The 27,131-nt window shown below is 53.5% G+C and overlaps 9 protein-coding genes across 9 annotated transcripts; 5 read left to right on the top strand and 4 right to left on the bottom strand.

The window, feature by feature from the left end:
• Positions 1-2,589: 2,589 nt before the first annotated feature.
• Positions 2,590-3,334, bottom strand: V2A60_001607 (elongin C; the record flags this gene model as incomplete). The annotated part of the gene is made up of 4 exons (XM_083252966.1): positions 2,590-2,608; positions 2,669-2,809; positions 3,054-3,102; positions 3,211-3,334. 4 exons carry the CDS (start codon positions 3,332-3,334, stop codon positions 2,590-2,592), a joined length of 333 nt encoding a protein of 110 aa, XP_083109092.1.
• A 2,367-nt stretch (positions 3,335-5,701) lies between these two features.
• On the top strand, positions 5,702-6,691 carry V2A60_001606 (P-loop containing nucleoside triphosphate hydrolase protein; the record flags this gene model as incomplete). Its single annotated transcript, XM_083252965.1, has 3 exons — positions 5,702-5,953; positions 6,054-6,257; positions 6,335-6,691. The coding sequence occupies 3 exons, from the start codon at positions 5,702-5,704 to the stop codon at positions 6,689-6,691; spliced, it is 813 nt and encodes a 270-aa protein (XP_083109091.1).
• Positions 6,692-7,598: 907 nt separating this feature from the next.
• On the bottom strand, positions 7,599-8,208 carry V2A60_001605 (DASH complex subunit Dad1-domain-containing protein; the record flags this gene model as incomplete). The annotated part of the gene is made up of 3 exons (XM_083252964.1): positions 7,599-7,841; positions 7,939-8,001; positions 8,113-8,208. 3 exons carry the CDS (start codon positions 8,206-8,208, stop codon positions 7,599-7,601), a joined length of 402 nt encoding a protein of 133 aa, XP_083109090.1.
• A 773-nt stretch (positions 8,209-8,981) lies between these two features.
• Positions 8,982-15,122, bottom strand: V2A60_001604 (uncharacterized protein; the record flags this gene model as incomplete). Its single annotated transcript, XM_083252963.1, has 3 exons — positions 8,982-10,916; positions 10,986-14,985; positions 15,043-15,122. 3 exons carry the CDS (start codon positions 15,120-15,122, stop codon positions 8,982-8,984), a joined length of 6,015 nt encoding a protein of 2,004 aa, XP_083109089.1.
• Positions 15,123-16,515: 1,393 nt separating this feature from the next.
• Positions 16,516-17,732, top strand: V2A60_001603 (Deoxyhypusine synthase; the record flags this gene model as incomplete). Its single annotated transcript, XM_083252962.1, has 3 exons — positions 16,516-16,722; positions 16,815-17,594; positions 17,667-17,732. The coding sequence occupies 3 exons, from the start codon at positions 16,516-16,518 to the stop codon at positions 17,730-17,732; spliced, it is 1,053 nt and encodes a 350-aa protein (XP_083109088.1).
• A 102-nt stretch (positions 17,733-17,834) lies between these two features.
• V2A60_001602 (NADP-dependent oxidoreductase domain-containing protein) lies at positions 17,835-18,839 on the bottom strand (the record flags this gene model as incomplete). Its single annotated transcript, XM_083252961.1, has 2 exons — positions 17,835-18,497; positions 18,573-18,839. The coding sequence occupies 2 exons, from the start codon at positions 18,837-18,839 to the stop codon at positions 17,835-17,837; spliced, it is 930 nt and encodes a 309-aa protein (XP_083109087.1).
• Positions 18,840-20,528: 1,689 nt separating this feature from the next.
• On the top strand, positions 20,529-20,891 carry V2A60_001601 (uncharacterized protein; the record flags this gene model as incomplete). Its single annotated transcript, XM_083252960.1, has 1 exon — positions 20,529-20,891. The coding sequence occupies one exon, from the start codon at positions 20,529-20,531 to the stop codon at positions 20,889-20,891; it is 363 nt and encodes a 120-aa protein (XP_083109086.1).
• A 642-nt stretch (positions 20,892-21,533) lies between these two features.
• Positions 21,534-22,825, top strand: V2A60_001600 (Gfo/Idh/MocA family protein; the record flags this gene model as incomplete). The annotated part of the gene is made up of 3 exons (XM_083252959.1): positions 21,534-21,597; positions 21,657-22,094; positions 22,155-22,825. The coding sequence occupies 3 exons, from the start codon at positions 21,534-21,536 to the stop codon at positions 22,823-22,825; spliced, it is 1,173 nt and encodes a 390-aa protein (XP_083109085.1).
• A 2,200-nt stretch (positions 22,826-25,025) lies between these two features.
• On the top strand, positions 25,026-25,985 carry V2A60_001599 (tRNA (carboxymethyluridine(34)-5-O)-methyltransferase; the record flags this gene model as incomplete). The annotated part of the gene is made up of 1 exon (XM_083252958.1): positions 25,026-25,985. One exon carries the CDS (start codon positions 25,026-25,028, stop codon positions 25,983-25,985), a length of 960 nt encoding a protein of 319 aa, XP_083109084.1.
• Positions 25,986-27,131: the final 1,146 nt, after the last annotated feature.

The raw sequence follows: 27,131 nt of genomic DNA, 5'->3' as shown, positions 1-27,131 counted from the left end.
CAGGCGGAACCCTCCGGCGCGCGGAGCTAACCACCTAAACAAGAAGAGAAAACTAGAAGGAAAAAAAAAAAGAAGGAGAGAGAAAAAAAAAAAGCAAAACCACCGAATGACAGTGCCCCAAGAAAATAGACCGAAGGTTACGCTACTTGGTAGGCTACTCAGTAGGTTGCCGTCATGTCGGTGTAGGAAGAAAACAGACACACACTTTCTACGTGTCAATGGCGCGCGCGGCCAAGCGAAGTGAGTGAGTGGGCCAGAATCCAGTCAGGGAAGGACCTAAGAGAGAGACGGAAAGTATTCGGCACTCGTCCGAAGCGAAGGCACAGGAGAAGAAAAGAAAAGAAAAGAAAAGCAAGGGCAGGTTCATGAATTCATGGTAACATACTTGATGATGATGATGATCATGTGCGTATAGACAACCCAGGAGCTTCCATCACAGTAAATAGCACTGAAAAAAAAAAGCAACAAGAATAAGAATAAGAAAATAAAAAACAAGGCAACGCTGTGTTGGCGGCCGGCAGTACTGGTAGGTTCAGCAGAGTGAAACGACGGACCACTCGGGTGCGTAACGAGCCATCGGAACGCGGGCGCAGCAGGCCTTGGCTCGACCACGAGAGAAGGACAGAGGAAATGGCTGTTTGCGCGGTATCACTCCCCCTCTTTCGTTCCGAACCACTTGTTACTCAGTACATCAGTCGGGAACCCGATCCCATATTTTTTACATCATGGCCGGACTCCCCGTCTCCGCCGGTCACTCCGCGCATCCCGGCGCGCGCTCCTCTAGCAAAGCTAGATATAAACACACACAGAGAGAGAGAGAGAGAGGAGGAGAAGAAGAAGAGAAAGAGGAGGAGAAGAAGAAGAGAAAGAGGAAGAGGAAAAGAAGAAGGGGGGAACCAAGGAAAGAAAAAAACCGCCGGAAAAGCAACTCTCCGCGTCCACCTGCTGATGCTGATTCTACAATTTCTTCTTTGACTCGTTGCGAAGGCGAATGCCGATCCTGTACTCGGTTAATCCGTACTTACAGAGTAGTGGTGTGCCAACTACCGGGCTTGCGGGACTAACAATGCAAGAAGCCAAGCCACGTCCACGCCCACAACATGGTACTAAATTATTATATTAGTTAGGGCAACCATGTAAATGCTCTGTAGTTGCTGGTAAGTCTTTGGTAGCTTGTAGACGTGGCTGACAACGGTGCCAAGGCCAAGCCCAAGGTAAACTTTTACCCGTAAGCAAGCTCAACTGATAATAGTAGTCTCTAGACAGTCCAAGAACTCAAGAGTCAAGACGCACCCGCCCGCGCACACACACGAGACCCATGCCAAGCAACTCCAGCGCTGACGGCCACCACCCTACTTAGCGCCCTCCTTGGAAATTACCATGACAGTAATCCGAACCTGGCCCAGAGCTGAATCGAGTCCCGGTCATCTGCTGGCTTGCCTCCTCGTCCCCCCTATTGTCGCCATGCCGTTGCTCCCATGGCGTTCCGAATACTCAGGTACAGCCACTTTGACCAATAACTCGCACCCTCAAACCATCCCGCCACTGCTACCTTGCTGGGTCCTTGTTGGTTGCAGCCTGATTTATAGCTGCCGAGAAGCGAGAGCCACTTTTTAATGTTGGAAAACCCGCGGGGGTGGACTGTTCACTCATGGGATATCAATCAACTTGTCCTGGCCGTGTACCAGTATGCATGCCGAGTAAGTACACGAGCCAACCCAGTCGTGCCTAGCTACCAGTACTACTTACCAGTGCGGATTACGGAGTAGTCTGGGCCAATATCGATGATACTGCCGGATGCTACGTGCCACCCGGTGACAATTGCCTGCAGCGCCCTGCTGCAGCGTCTGCACGCCCAGCTGAGAGCCTCGCACAGACGGTAAAAGCCTCGCCTCCCAAGAGCCATTTGTACCCACCTCATAGCTCCAATTGCCGCTGACAAAACCAGCAGGAGGCGTCTTTTCATCCATGCTACTCACTAATAATCAGCTCACCTGTCCAGACTCCAGACCGTTCTGCCGACCCGCCATACCCAGTCGTCGCGCTGACACGCGCAGCATGACACGCCGCGGCCCTGTTCAGTCAACCGGTACAGCACCCGTCCCGACGGCACCACAATATATATGCACTACCTGTGAATCATCCCTTGCCACGACGGCTTCGCTTCCCCCAACATACCATTTTACACCGCAGAACACGTACGAGGCACAAGGAACAAGCACGACGATGAAATGTTTCCCAGCAGAAAAAGTGAACACTCAATGCACACATGAGCTACACAGAGTGAGCGGGATGTTTCAATCTTCCATCTCTAATAGACGTTCGACCCACGGGGGAGCTGAAGAGTAGAACGTATATGCTGAAATGGTGCAGTCACGTATGCAGGGAGACATCTTCGAACCCCTTCGAGATTCTTGTGTCACATTGCAAAGTCGTTGAACGCAAAGGCCAAAGAAAAAGCCATCGTCTTTATTCCATGTATGCTGCGAGGCTGTTGCTCGTCTGTGCTGCGCCAAGTACGACTCCGAAACGCCAAAATCACAGGTTGCCACTCTCAAAAAAATAACGCCTACCGTGTCCGAACGAAAATTATTTGTTCATCTTGCCCCTGGTAATCAATCAAGTTAGAATTCGGTCGAGCGGGGGATCGAGCCGCCGCGGCGCTTACTGGTCCAGGCCCAGGTAATCTGCCGCCGCCAACACCTCGAGGCAAATCTCGACGGGGATATCCATGTCGGGCACGTCTTCGCTGTTGCGGTATCGGTACCAGTAGTGAAAGTACTCTACAACCTTGTCGAGCACCACGGCGCTGTTGGCGGTCCAGGTTAGCTCCACGCCCTTGACTCCCAGACGAGACTGCAGGATTGAGAATGCGAGGCAAGAGTCGGTTCAAGTGTAGTTGGAATTCACCCAGAACGCGCCGCCGCCAGAAGACGACAGTTCAATGGCGTGGTGGTTCTGTCAGGAAACAAAGCTCGGCGACGTGGCGCCCATATCGTCATCCCCTCCCCGCCAGTTCATGGCGGACGGCAAAAATGGCACGTAGAGCTTACCTCATTTCTTGAAACACGCATCGCGCATCTTTGGCCTCAGAAAATTGGCCTGCAACGAATTGGTTACTGGTAAGCATCTGGGCCGCACGCAATGACCGAGTCATGCCTTTGTAGGCTCGCCACTTGGCCAGCCGGAGGGAATATTCGATTCACGCACTTCTGGGCTCGAGCATGCCCTTGATGATCGGGCTGATCATGGTTGCCTCACGCAGCACCACAAACTCGAAGCCGTCACCCGACACGAGAGTGACGTACTTGCTGGGAGTCTGCGTCGTCGCCATGCTGGGCCAACGGGTTGGGTGCAGCGGCAATGGCGTCGAAGACGTTAAGGAGCTGTGCAGGTGTGAAGAAAAAGAAGAAGAACTTGCCGCCCGGCCCAGGCGTGAACTTTTTAGCATGAATTTTTTTAGCCTGGACTTTTGGTGCTTGTGCACGGGCCACCCCAGCACTGAGCTATCCGATAGCTACCCACTTTGCCACTGTGATATCGCACAGCAGCTACGTTTTGAACCAAACAGAGAAAACTACAAGTATCACTCACAGCAATATATACCCTCGAAACAAGCCCACAAGACTACATATAGCTTATATTCGTAACCTTTTCGGCTTGTTATTCTGCCCCGAGAGGACCTTTGCCCTCAGCCTCTCCCTCTGCCTCCGCGTTGCGGGCCCTCCTGGCGACGATTTGCAGGACTTGGCAGCTAGAAATTCGGACAAAGGTGTGCATTCAGAAGTGTATTGTTACCGGATCTGTAGGGGGAAGGAGGGGGTGGGGGAGACAGATGTGAATGCCTTACTCTATAGAGGCTTTACAGTGAAGCTTGGCGAGGACTTTGGTGTAGCTGTAGGAGTGTATCGACTTTTGCTTGTGCTGGCAAATGCGACAAGTCACGTTGCATGATTTGATATCATCGATATTGAAGAAGACTTGGAGGAGTTCTTGACAGGAACCTTTACTTTACAGTCCCGCTGAGAATACCTCTTGTGTCCTGAACCAGATGCGAGGTTTCGTTCATGTTTGCCGAGTTTTTAGCACTGTTTTTCATGACTGTGTTTTTTTCTTGAACCCAACGTGACGGGCTTTGCTGAGGCGACCGGGCGAGCAAAGTTGAACACGGCACTCTCAGAGAAGCCCTCCGTTAGGCGTAAGCGTGTCAAGATGATGAGTTCCCGCACCATGACCGACTGCCAAGAACTGCGCGGTACGAGCTGCGGATGGCACTCCCAATACCAAGCTGCTATTGCCTTGGCGATCTTCATTTTAGCTTTCGAGATTCGACTCCGAGGAAGCTGCCATTTTTTCGGCCTTCAATAGGATGCAATGCGGTATGATTGGAAATGTGTGAGCGTCTCGTGTAGTATATTCTTACCGAGCTTTCATCTCGACGGCTCTGCTAAGGGCTCTCTTTCTTTGACGCCCATAGAAATCTTAGTGTAGAGATATTAAACAAATATTTCGATATTTGATAGGTCGAATCCCTTCATGTCGATATTGGGGGTGCATAAACCCTACCATTTGAAGGACAATTAACCAGCCTGGTGGCGCCTAATGGGGTGCTTCGAACATCCGCCTTGAAAAACTGGCTGTGTACAAAGAATGTCTTTATTGACATTGAAAGACTGTCTACGGCACATGAACACCAAATCGATGAACTCGGCACTCCTCATTGCGAGAGATATGTCCTTAAGATGCGAAACCGTCATCATGAACGGTGCTTTGCAGAGTACGATTCGCTAAAAGAACGTCGGGAGATGGAGGAACGAACAGTGAGACTTTTGTTTGTCGAGAATATCTTTTTTAGGCAGTACTGTGCTCAAGGCGGCCAGCCGGTGGCAAACGAAAGACTTCGCCAGCTGGCAGCATTCCATTCTAACAACTGAACTGTCACTGTCTCTACATATCTGCAATTTCAAAAAATCCGAGTGGTACAATCGGTACTGCAACCCTTGTTCTACGCCCTCGAGGCATCGGAAGGGCTGCACGAGCACCCACATCATGCAATCCTCGCCGGCTTAACTAATGAATAATGAGCGGTCTTTCCAAGACACAGTTTACTTACTGCTCGATCCCGATCGAGAAAAAGTCCCCACCCTCTTTTTGTTACTAATTATACCACTCGCACTTTAGCAAGTATCGAGTAGTGGCCAGCCCCGCGACACGCTCGTGTCCGAACAAAGCCAGGTCTCGAAGCGCCACATGCGTTGCCCTGCCAACATGTTGATTTTGGGCCGCCACCACCGCACACTACCCTGCCTGCGCCAGCCCGCCAGAAAGAAAGCTGCCCGCCCGAGCGCTGACTGTCAACTTCTCTTTTCACAACATACACTTTTTGCTTCACTGACTGTAATTTTTCCCATCGCGCCTGAACATAGCATCTCAATTTTGCACGCCCTGCCCGACGTCGAGTTTCTTTCCAGGGCTCTTCCACCGAGCTCCCAAAGCAGGCTGTTTCACATAGACGCCCGCGGTCGAACAAACGGATAAGCTCTGAATCACCTGGGCAACCTTCGAGAATAGGGTTCTTGGCCAGCTTTGGACAAAAAAGTGTCGCAAGGGGGCCGAGAGACCGCTCCCGGATAATACGTTACACCTCTCTTGTCGATTGCGTCTTTCTTTTCTCATCTGTATACACATAACAAAAGAAACAATGGCGACGCAGCAACAATACCGCAATTCATACTACGCCCAGACAAATTACGACCAGCCGCGCCGCAACCAGCGCACAAGATCGAGTGACGGCACCGTGAGCACCACCATGAGCTCCGCCTCGGGCCGCGAGTCGGCTGCGACGCACGTTACCGAACCGCCTACGTACTCCAAGAAGATTGTCGTCGTCGGCGACGGCGGCTGCGGGAAGACCTGCCTGCTCATTAGCTACAGCCAGGGCTACTTTCCAGAGGTACGAACGAGAGCCAAGTCACGACTGTGCGGCCTGCGCTGGGCGGGCGCAAAGCCGCGACGACCCTCAGGGCCGTGGTTGCTAACATTGCATCCGACAGAAATATGTCCCCACCGTCTTCGAAAACTACATCACCTACCCCGTTCACCCGCCTTCTGGCAAGACCGTAGAGCTGGCTCTGTGGGATACTGCCGGACAGGAAGAATACGACCGCCTCCGCCCGCTTTCTTACCCAGAGACCGACCTAATCTTTGTGTGCTTTGCCATTGACTGCCCCAATTCGCTTGACAATGTCCTCGACAAGGTATGCCGTCGGCGCGCTCGCCCTCCTCGCGTCCAACATGGCCCCTCTAGCTGCAATTACTGACGGAATCCATACAGTGGTACCCTGAAGTCCTCCACTTCTGTCCCTACACGCCGCTTATCCTTGTCGGCCTCAAGTCCGACCTCCGCTACAAGCGGACGTGCATCGACATGCTCAAGACGCAGGGCTTGACGCCTGTGACCTCGGAGCAAGGCATGGCCGTCGCCAAGAAAATGGACGCCCAGTACATGGAGTGCAGCAGCAAAGAAATGCTCGGCGTCGACGAAATCTTTGATCGCGCCATCCTCACCATTGTCGCCAACGACCGCAGAAACGTCGAGTCGGCCGGCGCAGCGCACGCCGCCAACGCCGACGGCAAACCCCTACCGCCCCTCAAGGCCAAGAAGAAGAAGAGAAAGTGCCAGTTTCTCTGAAGAAAGAAATAAGAATATTAACGAAACAAGGGAGGTAAGAATCAAGTCCTACCAGGAACGCAAATATGTCGGGACCTTGCAGCTTCCTTCTTCTTTCTTCCATAATGGAACCTTCTTCGCCTTTGTGCGATGAGGCTTTGTACAGCTGATGAACAACGCTCTTGTCTTGTAATGAATGAAACTCTTGGAACGAATCTCTTTTTATTATTTCATCATCCGTTTTGCTCGCCTTGTTTTCTGCTTTTTCCGCTTGCTCCTATTTCCTCTTCAGGTACGACAACTTTTGGGTTATCACTTTTTGTTATTTTCTTCCATGGCATCATACAATGGCAGGCAAAGGGAAAGACGTTTGCGGCGAGAAGAAGGAATCGAAAGAAAGAAACGTGCTACAATGTTTGGACAGGTCGCAAAAGAAGAATGCGCAGGCTGCTTTTCGAGCGTTTGTATGTTTTTGGCAGGTATATACTGGATGATGGATCCTCTCTCTTGGCCATTGAAAGCTTGTTGTACAAACTGTCCGCGTGTTTGTCTGTGCTATTCTCACTCTTTGTTGCTGTGCTTATCTGCTTCGTTTACGAATGACTCTCAGTGGTAGACGTGACGACGGCTTCTACTTCCCTTTACGCGCGCGTCGTTGTACTCGACGACTCGGCCCGCAGGAGGGGCGCCGGAGGGCTCAAGATGGGGTAGAAGAAATGGATCCTTCCAATGTTAGATTGAGATCGGCCTAAGATATCGCCATTGAGAAGCGAACGATGCTTCCCAAGGACATCATGGGCGGATTTTGATAAAAGCACACTGACCCTCATTCCTGATAGATTGCACTGCACCCCCCGCCACCCCTTCTGCGGAGAGTGGCTAGACACAGAAAAGAACAATAGATTGAATACAAAGCCCTTGGGTATCGTCATTCCTCCTCGAAATCGCTTTGCGCCTCTCGCTTCACTCCCCTCGAACCCGACCCGGATCCTTGCCGTTGCGACTGGTGCTGCCGCTGCCGCTGCTGCTGTTGCTGCGCCTCGCCTTCATCCTCCTCCTCCTCCTGCTGCTGCTGCTCCTCCTCGCCCTGCTTTTCTGCTGTCTCATCCTTGCCCATGACGTTTTCAAACTGCGACCACAGCGTCTCCACGGACGAGAACTCGTTGCCCACCTACACATCCATGTCAGCGGCGTGGCCTAAGCTACAGTATATCGTATTTGAAGTGCCCGATCCTGTCTTTTTTTTCCTCCTCCCCTTTCAAACGTACCGCAATGATGGACTCTAGCGATCGGTTCAGTTTGTTAATGTTGCCGAGGACCTGCTCAAAGCTCTGTCATTTGGGATGAAGACACAAATTTGATGTTAGCTCGCTCGCAATTGCATTAAAAAAAAAAAAACAGCTGCCTCGTGGGCAGGGAATGGTAAAGAGAAAGCCGCGTACCATAGCAATGTCGCCGAGGAGAGCCTCTCGCTGCTGTTCAAAGTACGACGTGTCGCGGGACGGGCCCGCAGACGCACCGCGATGACCTGAAGCCATCATGCGACTACTTTTGTTTCGCTTTCCTCTTTTGCTTCAGAGTGTGCTTCGAATTGGCTATTCGAGGGCGGGAAGATGTCTGATTCCTACCTTCTCCCGTTGGAGTCGGGATATGGCGGGTCGCGGCAGGCGTTGGACTCGTCAGGTCGCGTGCGTGGTCGCGTAGAGGGGTTGGCGCAGATCCCTCGCCGATTGCCACATGGACGACCCACAAGCACACTTCGCCGGATGGGAGGACACGCCGCTCATGGCACAACAAAAACGCCCTAAGGCCCCAATGGGTAGAGTTCAAGTAGTCAATCGGTTGAAGTGTATAGCTATAAAAGTTGTTATTTCTTTAGCAAGAATCTCCAACTCTGACAAATTGGCCAAAAACTCTTTTGCTATTGCGATGCGTCAGTAGTGTGTGTCATCCTCTGATATCTATCTGTACCGAATGCAAGATGTGAGGCAAGAAACGGCACCGATGCGAAGGTCAGCATTATGAGGCGGACAAAACAACACGAAATGATTATGACATGGAAATAAAAACAAATTGACAACAAGTTCATCTAAGCTAAAACCCGAATTACGCCTAGCACCGTTGTGCAAACAACCCCCCAATAATGCATACATACAGCCCTGATTCATTGGTATCCAACAACAGTTGTTTGTAAATGAGATCCTTGCAAGCCCTTAACCGTGTTTTTCGGTCCATGCCATTGCTTCAGCCGGTGTGATGAGCACGGGATGAACAAAACAAAATAAAACAAAAGAACAAAGAAACCACCCAATTAACGTCTATATTGATCCTGACGTCGATCATACTCTTGAGGACGTAGTCCTCTCGACATCATATCGCGGGGATCCCTTGCATCCCTCGGATCCGGTCCCGGATAGCCACTAGGACCCTGGGGAGGAGCTGGCGGCCCTCTAGTATCATAGCCAGGTGTGTAGCTCCGACCTGGCATCTCTCTCGGGTCACGGGGCACCGGCGTCGACGAGTAGCGATTGTAGGGAGCCGGAGGTGGAGGGCCTGGGTCGGGTGGCCGGGTGGTTGCCGGGGGCGGTGCGTATCGGCTTTGCATTTGTTGCGCGCCGTATCCACGCTCGTCTCTAACGGCGTGAGGGTGAGGGGGCGGCTGCGACTGCGGAGCGGGAGACCATGACTGCTGTGGCGGCGGCCCTTGTGACGTCTTAGGTCCAGGAGCTTGTTGCCAGCTATTGCCAGGGGGCTGCTGATGAGTTGGCCAGCCCGAGTCACGCACAGTCTGTGGAGGTGGAGGGCCATGATCTCTTCCTCTGGGTGCCGCATGGCCAGCATACTGCGGAGGCGGCGACGCAGCGTGTGGGGGCGGCGCGGAGCCATACTGGGCCGGGTAGCCAGGCTGAGGCTGGTATGCCTGCGAGGGCGGAGGAGCATATCGATGAGGTGCCGTCGGCGGAGAGTTTGTAGCGGTATTTTGTTGCACGGAAGGGTATACATGTGGTCGGTAATAGTCACGCTCAGGTTGGGCCTCCATTGCCATTCTCGATCCTGGCATTGGTGGAGGCTGGGAAGGTTTGAGCGAAGGCATGCCCGCAGGAGCCGCTGCGGGAGGGGGGTTGCGGCCGTATGCGTGGTATGCTGGCTCTGGTTCACGACGTAAAGGTGCAGCAGGCTGCTGCTGTGCGGGGGGCGCACGCGGCATGGGCTGTGGCGGCGGTGTTGCGACAGCCCTGGCAGCAACTTCAGTGACTCGCTTCGGTGCCGGTGGAGGGTCATCATTCAGCAAAGACATAATGTTCGACGTCTTGCGTGGTTCGGAAGGCTTTGCCAGACCTCCGGTAGGGACAGGTGTTCGCGACTGGGGAGGAGGGTGGGGAGGATAAAGCTCCCCTGATGGTGGTCGAGAGCCCATGGTCGTCGACATTGGCCGGGCCATAGGGGGCGACTGGCCAGGGCCAGGATCGCCAAGAAGTCCTCGTCCGGGTTGTGGCCCCTGGGTATAGTTACGTGGCGGTTCTGTCGTAGCAGGTCGTCCGAGAGATAACGGATCATTTCTGATTTGACCCAGGCTAGGCTGTTGACGGTGGCCGAACGGCTCGTAGCCAGCATGTTGAGGTGGCATCTCCTCCTGCTTCACGTGCATAGGCTGACGAACAAGATCACGCTCACGTTCTCGGTCGCGCATGTGCGTATCGCGAAGCGCCATATCGGCTTTCTGGCGCTCGTGCAAGGCTCGCTGGTCTCGAACGTCAGGGCTGCCGGCGACAGGTCCTTTAGGTGCCAAGGGTCCGCGAACATCTCGCTCGCGATCAGGAAAGCCAAAGGCAGGCGGGGGTCCACGTCCAGTGCGAGAGGGCGAGAGTGGAGGGCCTACAGCAGGTGGCGCGGCTTGGGCGCCGACGGGCTGGCCTGCAGGCGGCCCAAGACCCTGTGCAGGCGGTGCCTTCGCAATAGGGACTCCATAGGCGGGATATCCCGGCGCACGGCCTGGCTGCCCTGCATCCTGCTTGGCTGGCGGTGGCGGTTCGTTGTGCATTTCCATCCCCTGCGGAACACCAAACGGTCCAGGGCGACCAGGCGCAGGCGGCAGTACATCGTACCGTCTTCCACGGCCACCAGTGGTGGGCATGGGTGGATCGGGTCGCTTCTCACCTCGCGAGCGCTTAGCGTCTGCATCATTCACAATGGCCTCGAGCTCAGGCTTCGTCTGGTCTTTTTGACGAACAAAATAGTTCTTCACCTGTTCCGAGAGAAAAAAAAGTAGTTAGCTATTGGCGTCCTCCGCTCGTTTTCAGGGCTCTGGACTTACCATGACTGCGGTTTTGGATCCCATGTGGTTTGCGATAGCGGTCCAGTCGGACCCAAATGCCGCAAGTAGCAGAGGAAAATCATTAGATTCGGATACACTCCAGTAACTAGATGCTTGAGTAGCCGCCTTACGATCTTGGTTAGACTGTGCCAGGTTGAAAGTCGCCATAGCTGGCTGAGGCGGCGGTGGCGGCGGCTCTGGCCTAAGAGACGGTGCAGATAACACCTCCGCCACGGGAGGAGGCGCCACGGGCGTCTGCTGCCTCTCAACACCGGTCATGGGCTGGGAATGGACGGAAAATGGCGGCTGAATGCCAGAGGGAATAGCCTGCTCAAAGTTCGGTACGGCAGGATGAATTTCGTTTGGCACGGGCGCGGGACCCTCCGGCATGCGTGAAGACGATCGCGGACGTCCCTTGCTGGGTCCAGGAGTGGACGCAGCAGATAACGACTGATTTGCCTTCTTCTCTTTCGCCTCCTTCTCCTTTTCCTTGGCTGACTTTCGTCCGCGCCTCCTGCCATCGGCCTTTTCTCCTTGTTCGCCTCGGCCACGTCGGCCTGGGGTTGAGGCTGGCGTAGAAGTATCAGGATCAATTGGGGGTTGCTCGAAGCCCCATGTAGGGGCAGCAGCACGTCTAGGCCGACGTCTCTCACCATTCTCGCCGGTTTCTTGATTGTCCTCCGTCTCAGGATCGGCATTGCCAAGTTCAGACATCAGGGCACTAGAGCGCTGCTTGCCTCGGCCCTTCTTGCGTCTCTTGGGCTGCTTCTTTAGTTTCTCCTTGAGATTAAGATCCTTCTTCATCAGGTAATAATATTGGATACATGTACCAAAGTCACGATTGGGGATGACTTCCGCAATCTTGCCCCATTGTTTGGGATGCTCCAGGTACCGCTTCTCGAAAAGTTCTGCCTCTTCCTTTGTAAAGTTGTTCACCGGCGCAAGAACCTGCCAGGCAGACACGAGCCTGTCTTGAGGCACGTAGCCTGAGTGGTCCCAATACTGTACTGTCTGGCGTTCTTCCGCGTCCCAGTACATGCTGGGGATGTCGGCTTCTTTCTCGCTGCGATATTTCTCTTTTTGTATCCGGAGTTCTCGCTCCTTTCGTTCTTCATCCTCGCGCATTGAGGCTTGGAGAACCCGCTCAAGATCACGTTCAGAGGCAAAGCGGCGTCCCGAGGTACGACCTTCTGGCTTTGGTTCAGGCGTTGCCGCAGTTGCAGGTTCCGGGATGGGCATCGTGACGGAGAATTTGTCACGACTCTTGACTGCAACCGGGTCGCTCGAGGTTGTGAAGTCGAGGTAGCGGATATAGTTGTCAGCGTACACATGGCGCTGTTCGTTTTGTTCCTGGTCCCTATCCAGATGAACCTTGCTCATGTGCTGAGCTACATAGCTATCGATCGCAGGGTCAGCGTCAAGAGTTGCCAAGAAGTCGGTGTCCTTTTCCCAGGGCTTTGTGGCGAAGTTTGGCAAGCTTTCAGGGGGCGGAGTAGTCATGTATTGGCGAATGGCGTCGACATCCAAGTACGTATCATCCTCAGATTCGGTCTCGTCGTCTTCAACCTGAGAGGGCGTGCTTGGGACCTTGGACCCAGTCTCGGTAATCTCCATAGGCACAGGGGGGTCAGGCAACTTGGTCTCTTGAAGCTCCGGATCCGTAGTCTGTAGATTCCCGTTGACCTCAAGCTGTGGCTGGATTTCGGGTTCCTTGGTAAGTTTGTCAGCGGCTTCAGTGACAAGCGGCACGACGGTGGCTGTTTGTTCAAGCTCCGGCTCCGGCTTCAGCTCCGGCTCCCGTGCTAGCTCCGGTCTTGACTGTGGCTCAGACTCTGCCGACTTGGGTTCCGGTTCCGGTTCGGCATTTGGGTTAGGACTTGGTTCTCGCTCTCGTTCAGGCTCTGGTTCCGGTTCAGGCTCAGGTACTGGATCTGGCATTGATTCTCGCGCTGGCTCTGACTCACGCTCAGTCACTGGTTCTGGCACTGATTCTGGTACTGGTTCTGGCACTGGCTTAAGCACTGGTTGGGGCACTAGTTGGGGCACTGGTTCTCGCTCTGCTTGAGATTTCTGTCCGGGTTCAGGTTCAGATTCCGGAACCTCGTCTGGCTGAGGTTCTAGGTCTGGTTCCGGCTCCTTCTGGCTTGTTTTGATCTCTGGGATTTCGGCCACGGGCGGAACAGGCATCTCCTCGACTTTGGTCGTAGTCGGAACATCAGCTGTGTTGGTGAGCTTTTCTTCCTGTTTTCGTCGTGGCTCTGTTTCAGCAGTTCGCTCTTCGCTTGGCTTAGACATCGGCTCCTCTTCTTTCGTCGTAGCGAGCGCGATACCCTCTGGAGGTTCACCCAGCATTTCTGTCAACCCTTCACCATCATTCAGAATTTTGACCATAGATCCATGGGAAAGTGAGGCATAGCGCGCCAGGACTTCGAGCGGCAACTCCGGCTTTTGTAGCTTGCTCAACTCCGATTCAGTTTTGCTTATTTCCATGTCGAAGTAGTCAGCCATGTCTTCGTCGTCATCAGATTCGGAGTCGTCATCTTTTGAGGTCTTTGACGGGAGAGCAAATCGAACAACACCGACGGCAGGTCGCTTGCGCTTACGCGTGTTCTTTGGTGGCACATGCTTGGCATCGAGCTTCTGAGCGGACAGCTTTTCGTCTGAAGGAAGCTCGCCTTCGTCGAGATCGGCAGCCGACTGTTTGGGGTCTTGCATCTCATTTTCGCTTTTAACAATCTCGCCTGGTTCAGCGCTGTAATTGGACCGTGATCGGTTATCCGTGCCAGTGACAGAATCAGAGTTTGCCCCGCTACTACGAGGGCGTCGTTGCTCCGGATGGTCGCCTGTATAGGTGAAGGTTTGCGATCGCATAGCTTTGGGGGAGTCGGGCATTCTTCTGTTGAAATGTCGTCCAGAGGCTGGGGGAGGACCTCGCAAACTCAGGGAAGGGCTCTCTGGCCCCAAGTGACCGGAGGAGGGAGGCCTATCGCTGTGCGCACGGGGCATAGAGGGTGGCTTTCCGGCGCCGTCGATGGATATCGATCCTCGGTTCGGCACAGAGCCGAATGCCGGGGCGGACGGCGCGACAGGCGGCGGAGAAACGTCGCGGGATTGCGGAGCAGACTCTGCAGGATTGGGCGTGCGGACATCTGATTTGCCCCGAAGGTGATCTCTATCGGGCCGGTCACGATCGTCACGAATATCTCTGCGGCTGTCATCAGGATAGCGGTCTCCTCTGTCTCGATCATCGCGTTCTCGACCCCACCGACCCTCCTGAGAGCGGCTTCTAGGATAGCGATCACTGCGGTCGTCATAGGGAGTGCGGCCTCTGCCTCGGTCGGGACCCCAATCACCCCTTCCCCCTCGTCCACGTCCTCGCATAAAGCCACCGCCACGAGCAAAAGGTGGACCGTTAAACTGCGAGTCGGAGGCAGCAGATCCTGCAGACGGTGGTCCGCCATCGCGTGAGCCACGACGAGGTCGATCGACGTCTACCGGGGGCAGTGCATCGCGGTCACGATCGCGAAAGTCTCGGTTAGGTGATCTTGGTCGTCCAATGGGGGAGCGCCTGCGAGCGTAATCCCGATCGCGCCAGTCTCTATCCCGGTCACGATCACGCTCCCGGTCGCGGCTACGCTCGTCACGGTAGCGTTCGCGAAAATCAATGTCCCTGTCCCTGCCACGTTCTCTGCTATCGTCACGGGCCGGCCAGGGACGGCCCCGGCCGCGACCGCGACCGCCACGGAAATCTCCTCCGAAGCCACCACGGGGACCACTGGGCAAATCGATAAGAGCCTTAGGACCTCTGGGCGGGTCTCGACGCATGGAGTCACCGAAGCTGTCACGATTTGGCGGGAAGCCGCCGGGATTTCCTCTCGATTCGGCGGAGGAGCGACGTCTGTCCTGGTCATATGGCGGTCCACGGTCGAATCGATCCGGAGAGCGGTCCCTGGGCGAGCGCGACCGCCGGTCCGGATCATATCTTGAATATCTGGAAGCCCTATAATATAAAGTCAGCCAGGCAGCGAAGGAGGGGGGTCCAGATTCGGCCACCGACTGCGGATGGCACATGGCGGACCAGGTCACGATGGCCTCAGGACAGGCTAGTTGGGGAGGTGGAGTGAAGAATGCATACATGCTCAAGAGCAGGCCACTGCGTCGCTGCTTGGCGCGATGAAATTACGGTTCCATTCATACAAAAAGAAAGTCGTCGGGCACAAAACGCGAAGATGATGATGAGCAGGCGTCGCGGTCGGAGAAACGGAATCTGCTGAAGGTCTCCTGGCGATCGGATCGCACAGATTTGGCTCGATGCACACAAGGGCAATGAAGACGAGGGCGGCGAGCGACGGCGCGTAATCCAGAGCGCAGAGATAAAGAGAGGAGAAGGGAGCGGAAGTGGAAAAAAAAATATTGTCGTCGATATAGACGCGGGCGTACAGCAGCAGGTCTCGGCGCGCGGCTGCAGCAAGCGTGGAGGTGTTTCCGACGTGGTGGTAGTGGTGGTGGTGGTGGTGATGGGAGTCGGACGGAAAGATGGTTGAAGGGATTAGAGGATGCACGGAGGTTCCACCCCCGGGGGGGGCAAAGGCAACTTGAAAATACGGTGCGCCACACCAGCCAAGTCGCGCGGGCCCCAGAAGTCAGTTCACCCAGGGCCAGGGGGGGGGGCCTCGGCCAGATGCCAGATGCCAGACACCAGGTGGCGCATCGGTGCTGGGACATTCTATGAGCAACGGGCGTCTGCTACCTGCCTAGGATCTACTCCGTACTGACTATATTCAATGTGAACGACGAAGACTTTCAGAGTTTCCGAGATCAGTGTCGATACCGAGTATCCCTACAGACAGCACTGCCTTGGCACCCAAGTACCTGATATAGGTACCTATCACTTAGTAGCGAGGTCAGGGGGAGCTAATGTACCTGTGTGCCAGGCTGCCTACCAGTGGTACCCTAGTGGCCTAGTAAGGAACTTGGAGGCTGAACTCGGCTGGAAATCATCAAACAGCGCTAATCCCGACTCGGAGTATTGTTGCTAATAAGTAGCCCATAGGAGAATCTGCACTGGTGCGAACAAAAAGGTGGCCAGGTAATCCGTGCTTCATACTGGTACGCAGGTTGGTAGGTAGGTACTCACATAGGAAGGTAGGTAGGTAGATACCTCGATACTTAGGTACCTGGGTACTTTTACGTAGGCCTACCTAAGTACGTGTCTACTGGTACTTACTACCTACCTAAGGCCCTTTTTTTTTTTGCCCTGCATTTCAACATCAGCCACAGCGGTTTGGCAGGTGGCACGATGAGGCGTTGGGTGCTCGCAGTTACTGCCTACCTACCTAGTACTGGCTGGTAGGTACGTACCTATAATTGTTGGCAGCCTTCGATATACTTAGTACTTACACAGTGGGGTTCGCCAGAAAATTATACATGGAGACTACACTCAACGCCTCAATCATACCTAATAATGGTACCGAGATAATACATTACATACCAGCACAACACCGCACGCAAACCATTCTTTTCTCTCGTCATGGCGGACCAGTCTGCCCCCTCTGGCGCCAAGGACGCTGTCCTCGTCAAGTCCGAGGCCATGCCCGCCGATGCTCAAAGGGTTGAGGAGCTCGACTTCAACAAGCTCAAAGGGCCCATCACGGCACACGACCTCTTCCTGGGTATGCGCCACATGGGCTTTCAGGCTTCTGCCATGAGCGAAGCCATTCGAATTATAAATGAAATGGTAACACCTTCTCATGCTTTTCATACTCTTCATGCTTTCACTGTCCGCCGGAACAATTTTCTTTGCACAATACTCTAACTTGTCGTCCCTAGCAAGCTTGGAAAGACCCAGACACTGGTGACAAGACCACAATCTTTCTTGGCTACACCTCCAATCTGATATCATCGGGTCTGCGCGGCGTGCTTCGCTGGCTAGTCGAGCATAAGCATGTCTCCGCCATCGTCACCACAGCCGGTGGCATCGAGGAAGACTTCATCAAGTGCCTCGGCGAGACCTACATGGGATCCTTTAGCGCCCCCGGCGCGGATTTGCGCAAAAAGGGTCTGAACCGCATCGGCAACCTCGTCGTGCCAAACGCCAACTACTGCGCCTTTGAGGACTGGGTCGTCCCTATCCTCGACAAGATGCTCGAGGAGCAAGAGGCCAGCAAGGGCACCGACGACGAGATCAACTGGACCCCGTCCAAAATTATCCACCGGCTCGGCAAGGAGATCAACGACGAACGTTCCGTCTACTACTGGGCCTACAAGAATGACATACCCGTCTTTTGCCCCGCGCTGACGGATGGCAGCCTCGGCGACATGCTCTACTTTCACACCTTCAAGTCTTCGCCGCTGCAACTCAAGGTTGACATTGTCGAGGATATTCGCAGGATCAACACCATCTCCGTCCGCGCCAAGCGTGCCGGCATGATCATTTTGGGTGGCGGTGTTGTCAAGCACCATATTGCCAACGCTTGTCTCATGCGCAACGGTGCGGAATCCGCCGTGTACATTAACACGGGACAAGAGTTTGATGGCAGCGATGCCGGCGCCAGACCAGACGAGGCTGTGTCGTGGGGCAAAATCAAAATCGGCGCAGACAGCGTCAAGGTACGTCGTCGAGATGACATCCCTGCGTAGTACTATAAAAGTATCTGTCAGATTGTAAGCTAACTTCTACAGGTGTATATGGAGGCGACTGCCTGTTTCCCATTTATCGTAGCCAACACTTTCGCCAAGGACATTTAAACGAAAACACACACCTTTAATGATCAGACGCATATAGAAAATACTCAATAGAACAAAGTACATTAGGTTTTGTGGAGTTGCAGCCTCCTTTGCCCTCTCTGATCACGCCTTGGCGACAAGTTGCTGGAACGCATTGAGAGCTTTTTCCCAAGCAGCTTTCCCCTCGCCGTCAGCCCATGCGCCAACGCGCTCAAGACCCTCCAAGTCTTCTTTCATATGAGTCTCCTTCGTGGTTCCGTCTAGGATTGTGATTCCTTCCAAGCCCATGATCAGAGCATAATAGGCGGGCACGACACCAACGACGGCCCCTTGCGCAACGCCCATCACTGGCTGGCTCTTGATTAGTCGTGGATTCGCCCCGATGGTCCAGAAGGCCTGGAACTTGATATCGTGTCCCTTGCAAAAGGCACGCAAGCCGGCCTCGTAGTGGGTGTCCGGGTAGAATCGGTTTTGCACGACCGCAGGCTTGACCGTCACGCTGTCGTGCAGCGCCTCAACAATGCCGAGCGTGGCGTTGGAAATACCCAAGTTGCGTATCTTGTGCGGGTGGTACCCCTCCAGGGTTCTCCAAGCCGTTACGGTGTCGTCGAGAGTGTCTAGCGGAGAGTGCAGTACCAGGCTGTCGAGGTACGGCGCCTGGCCATCTATGGTAAAGTTCTGTAGCGACGACTCAACAGACTGGTGAACCTTGTCCTCGACAGATGCGCCGAACCCGTACGGCGCATTTTCATTCTGCCCACCTGGTGGTGTGAACTTTGTTTGGATCTAGGATCCCACACAGTCAGTCACTCAGTCACGGGTTGGGAATTCCGCGCTGAGGTGTCGTCCTCTGCGACTCACAAAAATATCCCCGCGCTTCACAATGCCCTCTGCTACGGCCTTTTTGAGGCCTATCCCGACGCCTTTCTCGTCGTAGTGCTTCGGCTGAGCGGCCGTGTCGATACCGCGGAAGCCGGCCTTGAGCGCTGTATACACCAAGTTGGCTGTCTCGTCCTTCTTCCACGCCGTGCCGTAGACGAGCTTGGGCATGCGCGTCCGGGACACCCCGTTCAACGTGAAGTCCCGCGCCAACCGGGACGCTTGAGCACCAATGGACGGCTGTGCCATTGCGTGGGTTGGCTCTGCAGATTTTGTAGGGGATGAATGGCTGTTACGAGTCGTCATTTTGTCTGGTCGCCACTCAAGTAGGAGATAAGCGGGGTACATTGCTAGGAACGCGATGGTCGACGTTAATTTCAGCAAGCTGCACATTCTTTCGTCCAAGATACGCCGGGAAAGCAAAGGAAGATTATATTCAAATGTTTCCTTCTACCTGTATACTTAAGAACGTATTGTCTATTATGCGCGCTTAACGAATGTGCGCTTAACGATGCAGGTAGGGTATATATCGAAATTGTCTGGCGCATACTAGCACCAGTGGTATCCCTAGATGCCGAAAATGTATAATATTATATCAAGTCCGCTGTTGTAGCTACCGTTGCAAATAGTTGTAGGAAGATAAGAAAAAAGGTGCCAGTCAAAATTCACAGTTCACGGCTACCCGGTGCTCTTGCCACCTTCTGTCGCGCAAAAGTTGTATAAGTTATATAGACCGGGTCAGCCCGATCGGCTGCTCCAAAAAACGAGCCACTGCAAAACTTAATGCCTTCCATCTCATGATTTTATCGATACTGGAAGCCGTTCCTCGAAATTGCCTGTCTCTGACTCGTCACAACTGCATGCCCAGATTTGAGTAGCCCTCGTCAAAGCAACTAGTTAGCTTCACAGGGCTGGAGACTAAGCGGGCGATCGAGAAGGATGTTGAAAAGATACCAGCGATAACATAACACTTAAGGAGCCGCCTTCTTTTATTCCTTTCTTGCTCCCGAAGGTACGGCATAAGACTTTTCTTCTTGCCCTGTGACTTCTTCTCCCCTGCATTTATATATGTCGCACTTCGCAGCAAAGGTCTAACTGGACCAGGCAACGCATTCAGCTTTGGACACAGCGCTACCTGCTTGCGAAAGCCACCTCAGTTCTGCCAAAGGCCGGTTCAATAGCTGTTGAAACAGTTGAAGTTGCAATTCCCTTCAATCTCGACAAGAGAGTAGGAAAGAAGGGACCAGCTGCAAATCGCGCAAGAGGCATGCCTGTTGCCACTGAGAGAACCAATTTGGAGCCGAGCCTCTCACGACAACGTTTTCTGCACCGGCAAGTTGTAGCTTGCTAGATGGTTCCTTTACAAAGACTGGTGGTGGGCTGAATGGCATGGTAGGCGATGCATGTCGCGCAGTTCCCGGCGATGGGCAGATCTTTCGCGTGAACCCTTCATGCTTCCCCAATTCGTTGGCATTCTTCATCAACACCGGCGAGAAATGGCTCACCTCCATCGCGGTATACTCACCGGGCAGTGTATGTCCCGATGGATTCACCCCTGCGTGTACCATGATGCGCTCGGTCAATGATGAGCCGCCGCCGACGGGGCGCATTTGGCAATCCGTAAGCCGTGCCATGTTCGATCTTCTAGAGATTGGCGAGACTGGTATCGGCTGCTGCCCAAAGTAGGGTTGACTGTTGGAGATGCTCTCAAGTCAGGAACCGTCGCTGACCAAAACGACATGCAGTGGCTATACGTGTGCCAATGATGACATTTATAAGTGTTACGCACCTGGAAGTGTCGGCCAAGTTCTCACAGTAGTTGGTTACTTAGGGTTACTTAGGGTTATCCGATGAACGTCGTGCAGTCCCCAGTTGACGACCTTTACTATACAGTCGCTGTCAGACACGACTTCCGTAGCGTACGGTCAACGCGTCGTTATGATTCAGGGCAGTCCGAATGGAGAGATGGACAATATGATGACTACCTCAAGAGACGCATCGTTCAATTCACATACAACGTCGGTAGCGAGCCGAGGCGACTCATTGGGCAACTCCAACCCCGAGAATACTTCAGGATCAGCGAAGGCCTTTAAAGATGGCGGCAACAGCGCAGATGGGCTAACAACAGAAGCCAAGGCTGCGATTAGAGTCACGATACCTGTCGTTGCCGTGCTTACCGGCCTCGCAAACTTCATGTTCTTCTGTGTTCGGAGGAAAAGACTTGCGAAGGCCGACGGCGAGCTGCAGGGTAGCAACCAACAGTCGAGCGACATATGCTTGCTCAAGCCCACGCAGAGTTAGCAACCAATAGTCCTCAGTCTATGACTGCTGGGTTGAATACTAAAGATGATGCCGCGGCTGCTTCGACTGCCAGCCAAACAGTGCTGCCGAAAGAAACAAAGAGCAATGGAGATGGAAAGAACCTCTACACTCGGGTTCGCGATAGCATTAAGAATTGCACCAAATCCAAATCTGTCAACGCTCCGGCGACCTGGCTCGAGCCTTCTCGCTTGTTGGATTTCGTAACGTAAAAGGTACTCTTCAAGTAGCTCGTAAACTGGATCCTAGCCAAGGTAACGTTGAATCGTGGAGCCTCGTGTTCAGTGCTATTTTTCCGAGAGGCCCAATTTTTGCAGGTGCGATAATGGACGTCATTCACAATAAACCCCACCACCCACCTTGAGACGGGGTATTTGGTTCCACGTTGGAAGCAGCTACAACGCGGGGAAGCTGGACAGCTCTGCACTTCTTCCTTACTCACATTCTCAGAACACAGTTTACATTCAATTACCAATCGATACACTAGGCTAGCAGGAATACTGTATTGTCGGTTGTCAGGTATATATGTCACGTTTTCTCTCTATGGCGGGCGGGGTGACGACATATTGACACAGCTGCTGCTACAGACAATTGCTTGGCGAGTTCGATACCATCATAGTCGCAATGGCTGCCCAAACTCCCTTCACCGTCAAATGGGGCATCCTCGCCACTGGCGGCATCGCTGAGAGTAGATATTCCCGTTTCCCGCCAACTCGTGCAGCGCATGCAATCTAACAAGTGTCACAGCTTTCTGCAGAGACCTGCTTTGCGATCCTGCCGTTCGCGACGTCCACGATGTACGCCACGAGATTGCCGCTGTTGCTTCGTCTAGCTCCGCCGACCGCGCAGCCAGCTTCATCCAGAAGATCAACGGCCCCTCCACTGCCAAGACCTACGGCTCCTACGCCGAGCTAGTCGCGGACCCCAACGTCGACATCATCTACGTTGCTACTCCCCACAGCCACCACTTTCAGAATGCCATGTTGGCGCTCGAGGCTGGCAAGAACGTGTTGTGCGAGAAGGCGCTCACCGTTACCGCGGCCCAGACCAAGAAGCTCGTCGCCAAGGCTAAGGAGAAGAACCTTTTCCTCATGGAAGCCGTGTGGACACGATACTTCCCCCTTAGCATCAAGATCCGCGAGCTCATCACATCCGGTGCTATTGGCAGAGTTCACCGTACTATTGGTATGCTGTACTGCCCGGTCATTGCTGCGAGGATGACACATTACTGACCCCAACCTGCAGCTGACCTGGCCTTTGCTGACGGCAACGATGACGGTTCTGTGGCTTATCCCGACACAAATCGCATGGTCAACTTGGATCTTGCCGGCGGTGCTCTTCTAGATCTCGGCATCTACGCACTGACCTGGGTTTTCCAGACTCTGTATCATCTCCAGAAGGACAAAGAGTCTCCCAATGTCCTCGCTGCCATGGACCAGTACCGCACTGGTGCCGACGAAACGACTAGCATCATCTGCCACTTCCCCAAGAACAAGATGACCGGCATCGCCACCACGTCTATCAAGGTGGCCACTGATCCTAACAGCCTTGACTCGGCCGGCCCCGCGATCCGCATTCAGGGCACAAAAGGCGAGATCCAGGTCTCTGGTCCCGCTTTCCGTCCCACACAGTACAAGGTCATCCGCAAAGGTGACAGCAAGGTCGATATCGTTGACTGCCCAATCCCCAAGGACCCCAAGGTCGACTACGGCCATGGCATGTTCTGGGAAGCTGATGAGTGCGCACGCTGTTTGCGTGACGGTCGCAAGGAGACCGAGACCTTGCCTCTGAGCGAGAGCATTGTCATTATGGAGACTATGGACTCGGCCCTCAAGCAAGGCAACGTCAAGTATCCTGAGCTTATTGCTACAGATGTATTTGATCCCAATAGCCCTCTCAATACTGGAAATCAGTAAAGATGATAGGGATGTGCATGTAATGTCAGATACGAGTGTAATGAGATGTTATATTTAACGCAGTACTGCTCTGGCGCTAGGAGGCATTCATGCTGGCCTGGCACACGTTGTCTCCAAGAATTCACAAACATGGTTCTAGATTGGATATGGGGGATCTGCCTTACCACCTTTCGGTCCTAAGATCCCTTTATCAAGCATCATCTGTCGGAATTTGATTCGTCGTGCATTGTTCAATTTGTTTATGCCGGTATTACCGTGCGTTAGTGGGCGCAGTGGGCATCCATAGTATGTGGTAATAGAACAGCGAAAAGCCTGTCAATATGGATTTACTAGGCGGCAGCACTTATGTTAACGTTTCAGATTGATAATGATGGTCATAAGCCGATGAGTCACGGGCAAAAACAGTTATAATGATAACTATTCACACACCGACGTAGTGCGGCGATGCCGTGCTATGGTGTTTAAATGCATTGAACAATTAAATGGTTCGCCAGGCGGCGCAGTGCGCTATAATATGTAGCTTGTATTATTTTTCCGACGGAAAATTTACCCAAAAAAAGAAAAGTTTCTACCCACTCTCAGGTATCTTTTACCTTGCCAGGTGATGTGTAGAGAAAGCACTTCCATATATCATGGGGCGAGGCGTTGTCCAGGACGTCTCGACACTAATAAGTGTGTAATCATGCTCAGGAGATTGCCAAAGAGTTTTTTTTCATGCGAGCAATCAGCTCCATTCAACCAGAATATTTTCAAAGTTGCACGTTTGTACTGTAGTTAGAGACTCAAATTTGACAGCTGGGGTTTCCTCTGTTGAGAGAGGGTCAACGTCCCGAAATGACAGAAACCATCTCATCCGAGTGGTTCATCCGAAGCCGTCGCACATGAAAACAAAACATTAAAGTTCGACTTGCACGTCTCAAGGACCGTCTCATGTCTGAGCTCAACGCATGAATGAGCCCAGACACGTGACGGAGGCAACAAGCTGCGACACAAGTGTGTATGGCAGGATGCTTGTCAATGCAGAGGTGGGTTATGCGTTGCTAGATTCAAGCCTCTTTTCATGCCCTAACGGTGCCCCGGAGAAAAAGTGACGCGAAGGAATGAAAAAAAAACTTTGCGGGAGTGAAAAATCGACGACGCACAAAGACTGAAGTGGCGCATCGTAAGGGGTACAGGTACAGGTCCCTGTAATAGCAGGTCGTTGCCACGTCGCCCAAATTCGGGCCAATTTACAAAGTCAAGCGCCTTCAATCCAATGCAGCCACTACTTATTCTAGAATTACGGGTAGGGATGCTCTCTGAAAAGCTTCGAGGAGGTTAGCCGGCCACCTTTGCCTGTTGCAATTGAGAGGGGCGTCGAAACTCCATGATCCACTCACAACCACGTCAACATTTTCTTAGTCTCCAAGTAGCACCTCCAACCTAGTTGACCATCATACATCCAGGGCGGCTGGCAGGTGTCGCAACGAGGCTGCCACAAGCACCGAAATCATGAGAATCTAAGTGAAAGGAACCCCATTATAGCAAAGTTGACCAGCTGCGGCCCCACGCCGCCTCTGCAAGAAAGAGTGGTGACTGAGCCCAACTCCACCAGGATACGCCAACTCATCGTTTGTATCGGCCATCGATGCTATAGACAAGGGTTCCAGTTTCCCCTCTTGCCGTTTCTTTTTCACTTTGCCATCAAGACGATTATCCGCGCGCCCTTCCGCCGCACTTCCGGTTTCGAGGCTTGCTTGGCATTGCTATGCTGGCATCACTCCGGCCATTCATTGCCTCAGTACCGCACACCCACACCGAGGCACACCAGTTTGGAGCAACCAATCACAGAGATCAATTGAGGGAAACCTCGCTGCTACGCTGAGAGCACCCTGTCGGTTGGACGTGGTGTGGCAGCATACGTTCGCCCCCCCGGGGTGGTCTCTCGACGGAGCGGAGAGGCAACACGCTCACTGATACATTCACAAACACCCGGGGTGCAATCTCTCCGCAGAAGGGGAACCGGTGGTTTCTAGATCCTGTTTGAGCAGCTCAAAACAGGGTGGTGTTGAGAAACGGGAACCGCGAAGCTTTCGGCAAAAACCAGCCGAACACCAGTCATCCCGCTCGGGAATTGACCGCGCGGGCTTTTCGCGAAAACCCCAGCGTTTTCCTCCCCCATCTTCCGTTTCCGGAGAACTGTCTCTTCAGGTCTCTGCCAATGGCAACAACGCGAGAGCAGAAGCAGATGGAGGGGGTATCGCCGGCTGCAAATGCCGCCGACGCGGAAGCATATGAGTCCACACATGTGCACGCCGTGTACGAGGCTATCGCGCCGCACTTTTCATCCACGAGGCACTCTCCATGGCCACGCGTGGCTGCCTTCCTCGAGTCTCAATGCTTCGGTGCCATTGGGCTCGACGTTGGGTGTGGCAATGGCAAGTATCTCGATGTCAATCCCAACCTACACATGCTGGGATCTGACCGTAGCAGCGAGCTCGTACGCCTCGCTCGCCATCGTGGCAGCGGCGGCGGCAGCAGCAGCAACAGCAGCAGCAGCAACGCCCCTACACTTAAAACTGCTTCATCTCCTGCGGCGCAGAAGGCCGATGCTCCCGAGAACTCAGAAGGCGGTCCTAGCTGCACTTTCTCAGGCACGGAGGTTGTCGTCGCCGATGGCCTTGCTCTGCCCTACCGCCTCGGCGCCTTTGACTTTGTCATTTGCATCGCCGTCGTGCACCACCTCTCAACAAGAGAACGGCGCGTGGAGGCGATTGGGGAGCTACTCTCTAGGCTTCGGCCGCCACATGCAATGGCGGCGTCGTCAGGGCCGGCCGTCAGCACCAGCACACCGAGTGGCGACGACGCTGGAGTCGCCACTGGGATAACCCCCCCAACGCCCGGGGCCCAACGCAATATCAAAGCTACTGGCCTGGTGTTTGTATGGGCGCTCGAGCAGGCAAGCAGTCGTCGTGGCTGGGACGAGGGCAGCGAGCAGGACACGCTAGTCCCATGGGTTATGCGGGCCAAAGGCCGGCCCAACGAGACGTTTCAGCGATACTACCACCTTTACAGAAAGGGTGAGCTCGAAGAGGACATTGCTGCCGCAGGCGGTGTGGTCGAAGAGAGTGGCTACGAGCGCGATAACTGGTGGGCAGTCTTTAGCCGGCCCCAGCTATAGAAGGTGAACGAGAAGGATGGAACACACACCTCAGACCGCCCCCCCCTCTCCCCCCAAGATCATGCACGCGCTACTTGACAGTCTTCCTCCTCCCCGCACACGCCCCAGTTCCAGCGTGTCTGCGAGAAACAAAATTGAGAGGCCGGCAGGCAGATTATTAGCTCAACGCAACGGAAGGCATCGTGGATAGGAGGGGACCACACTACCGTTGGAAACACGATACAGATGACTGTCGTCCAAGCATGCAATGACTGCCCAAGTAGTGCGGGGATTGATCTTTCAAAGAGTCCATAGACGGGAATCAAAAGAAATTACCCGAAAAGTGTTTGAAAAAAAAAACAGTTAGAGTAGCTATACTTCCACATCGGGAACCGGCTTCAGGTAGATGGTCGTAACTTGACAGCATCCGAACTTCGTTTGTATTTTACATTAGCATTGAAGTCTACCTACTCTACCTGGACTAGGCAGCCACGTATTTTCGTCATAATTGGCCTGTATTACATGGTGTAAGAGACTGTCACTACACACAAGGTACACGGGGGTGGCGACACTCACCAGGGATGCGAGCATGGAAGAAAAATGAGGGCAAGAGTGGTATCTTTTGCATTGATATAAGCAACATTATAGCCCCAATATAGTATCCTGGTGTCTTCTATCACTTCTCCGCCATCTGCTGCATTGAATAGCTGTTTCGGAGTAAAGAAATCCAAGCGCTTGATATTACCAGATCCAGTGCATAACTTAGTAAAACGAAGAAACCAAAAGAGAAGGTGGCCACCAAAAAAAAATGTATCCGAAAAAAAAACAGTCCTCTCCAAAGGAAGAAAAAAAAAACAAATCTAAACGCTTCTTTATAAACACAACTTTTGTCTTTCTCGCCGGCTAATATAGGGCACCGTGCTGCTTGGTTTCGCGAAACCGTGCCACTGTGCTGCTGTGGCCTTCTCTTTCTGGATGCTTGGGTCATTAAAACGTTCCGCTTGCGTGCCAGCCGTCTTTCGGAAATCGGTTGTAGTCCTTGTGTGTGTTGTGTCTTTTGTTTTTATACTTTCCGAAATTTCAAAATCCGCGCTTCAAAATGCTCGACTCTGTATCCGCCTGGTTAATCCTCTATATCCGTCCATATCCCGTCATATCATGCCATCT

Source organism: Cordyceps javanica, chromosome 1 (genome assembly GCF_051103115.1).
Source record: "Cordyceps javanica chromosome 1, complete sequence".
NCBI classification, from domain to species: Eukaryota; Fungi; Ascomycota; class Sordariomycetes; order Hypocreales; family Cordycipitaceae; genus Cordyceps; species Cordyceps javanica.
This window is presented reverse-complemented; position numbering and strand designations above follow the sequence as displayed.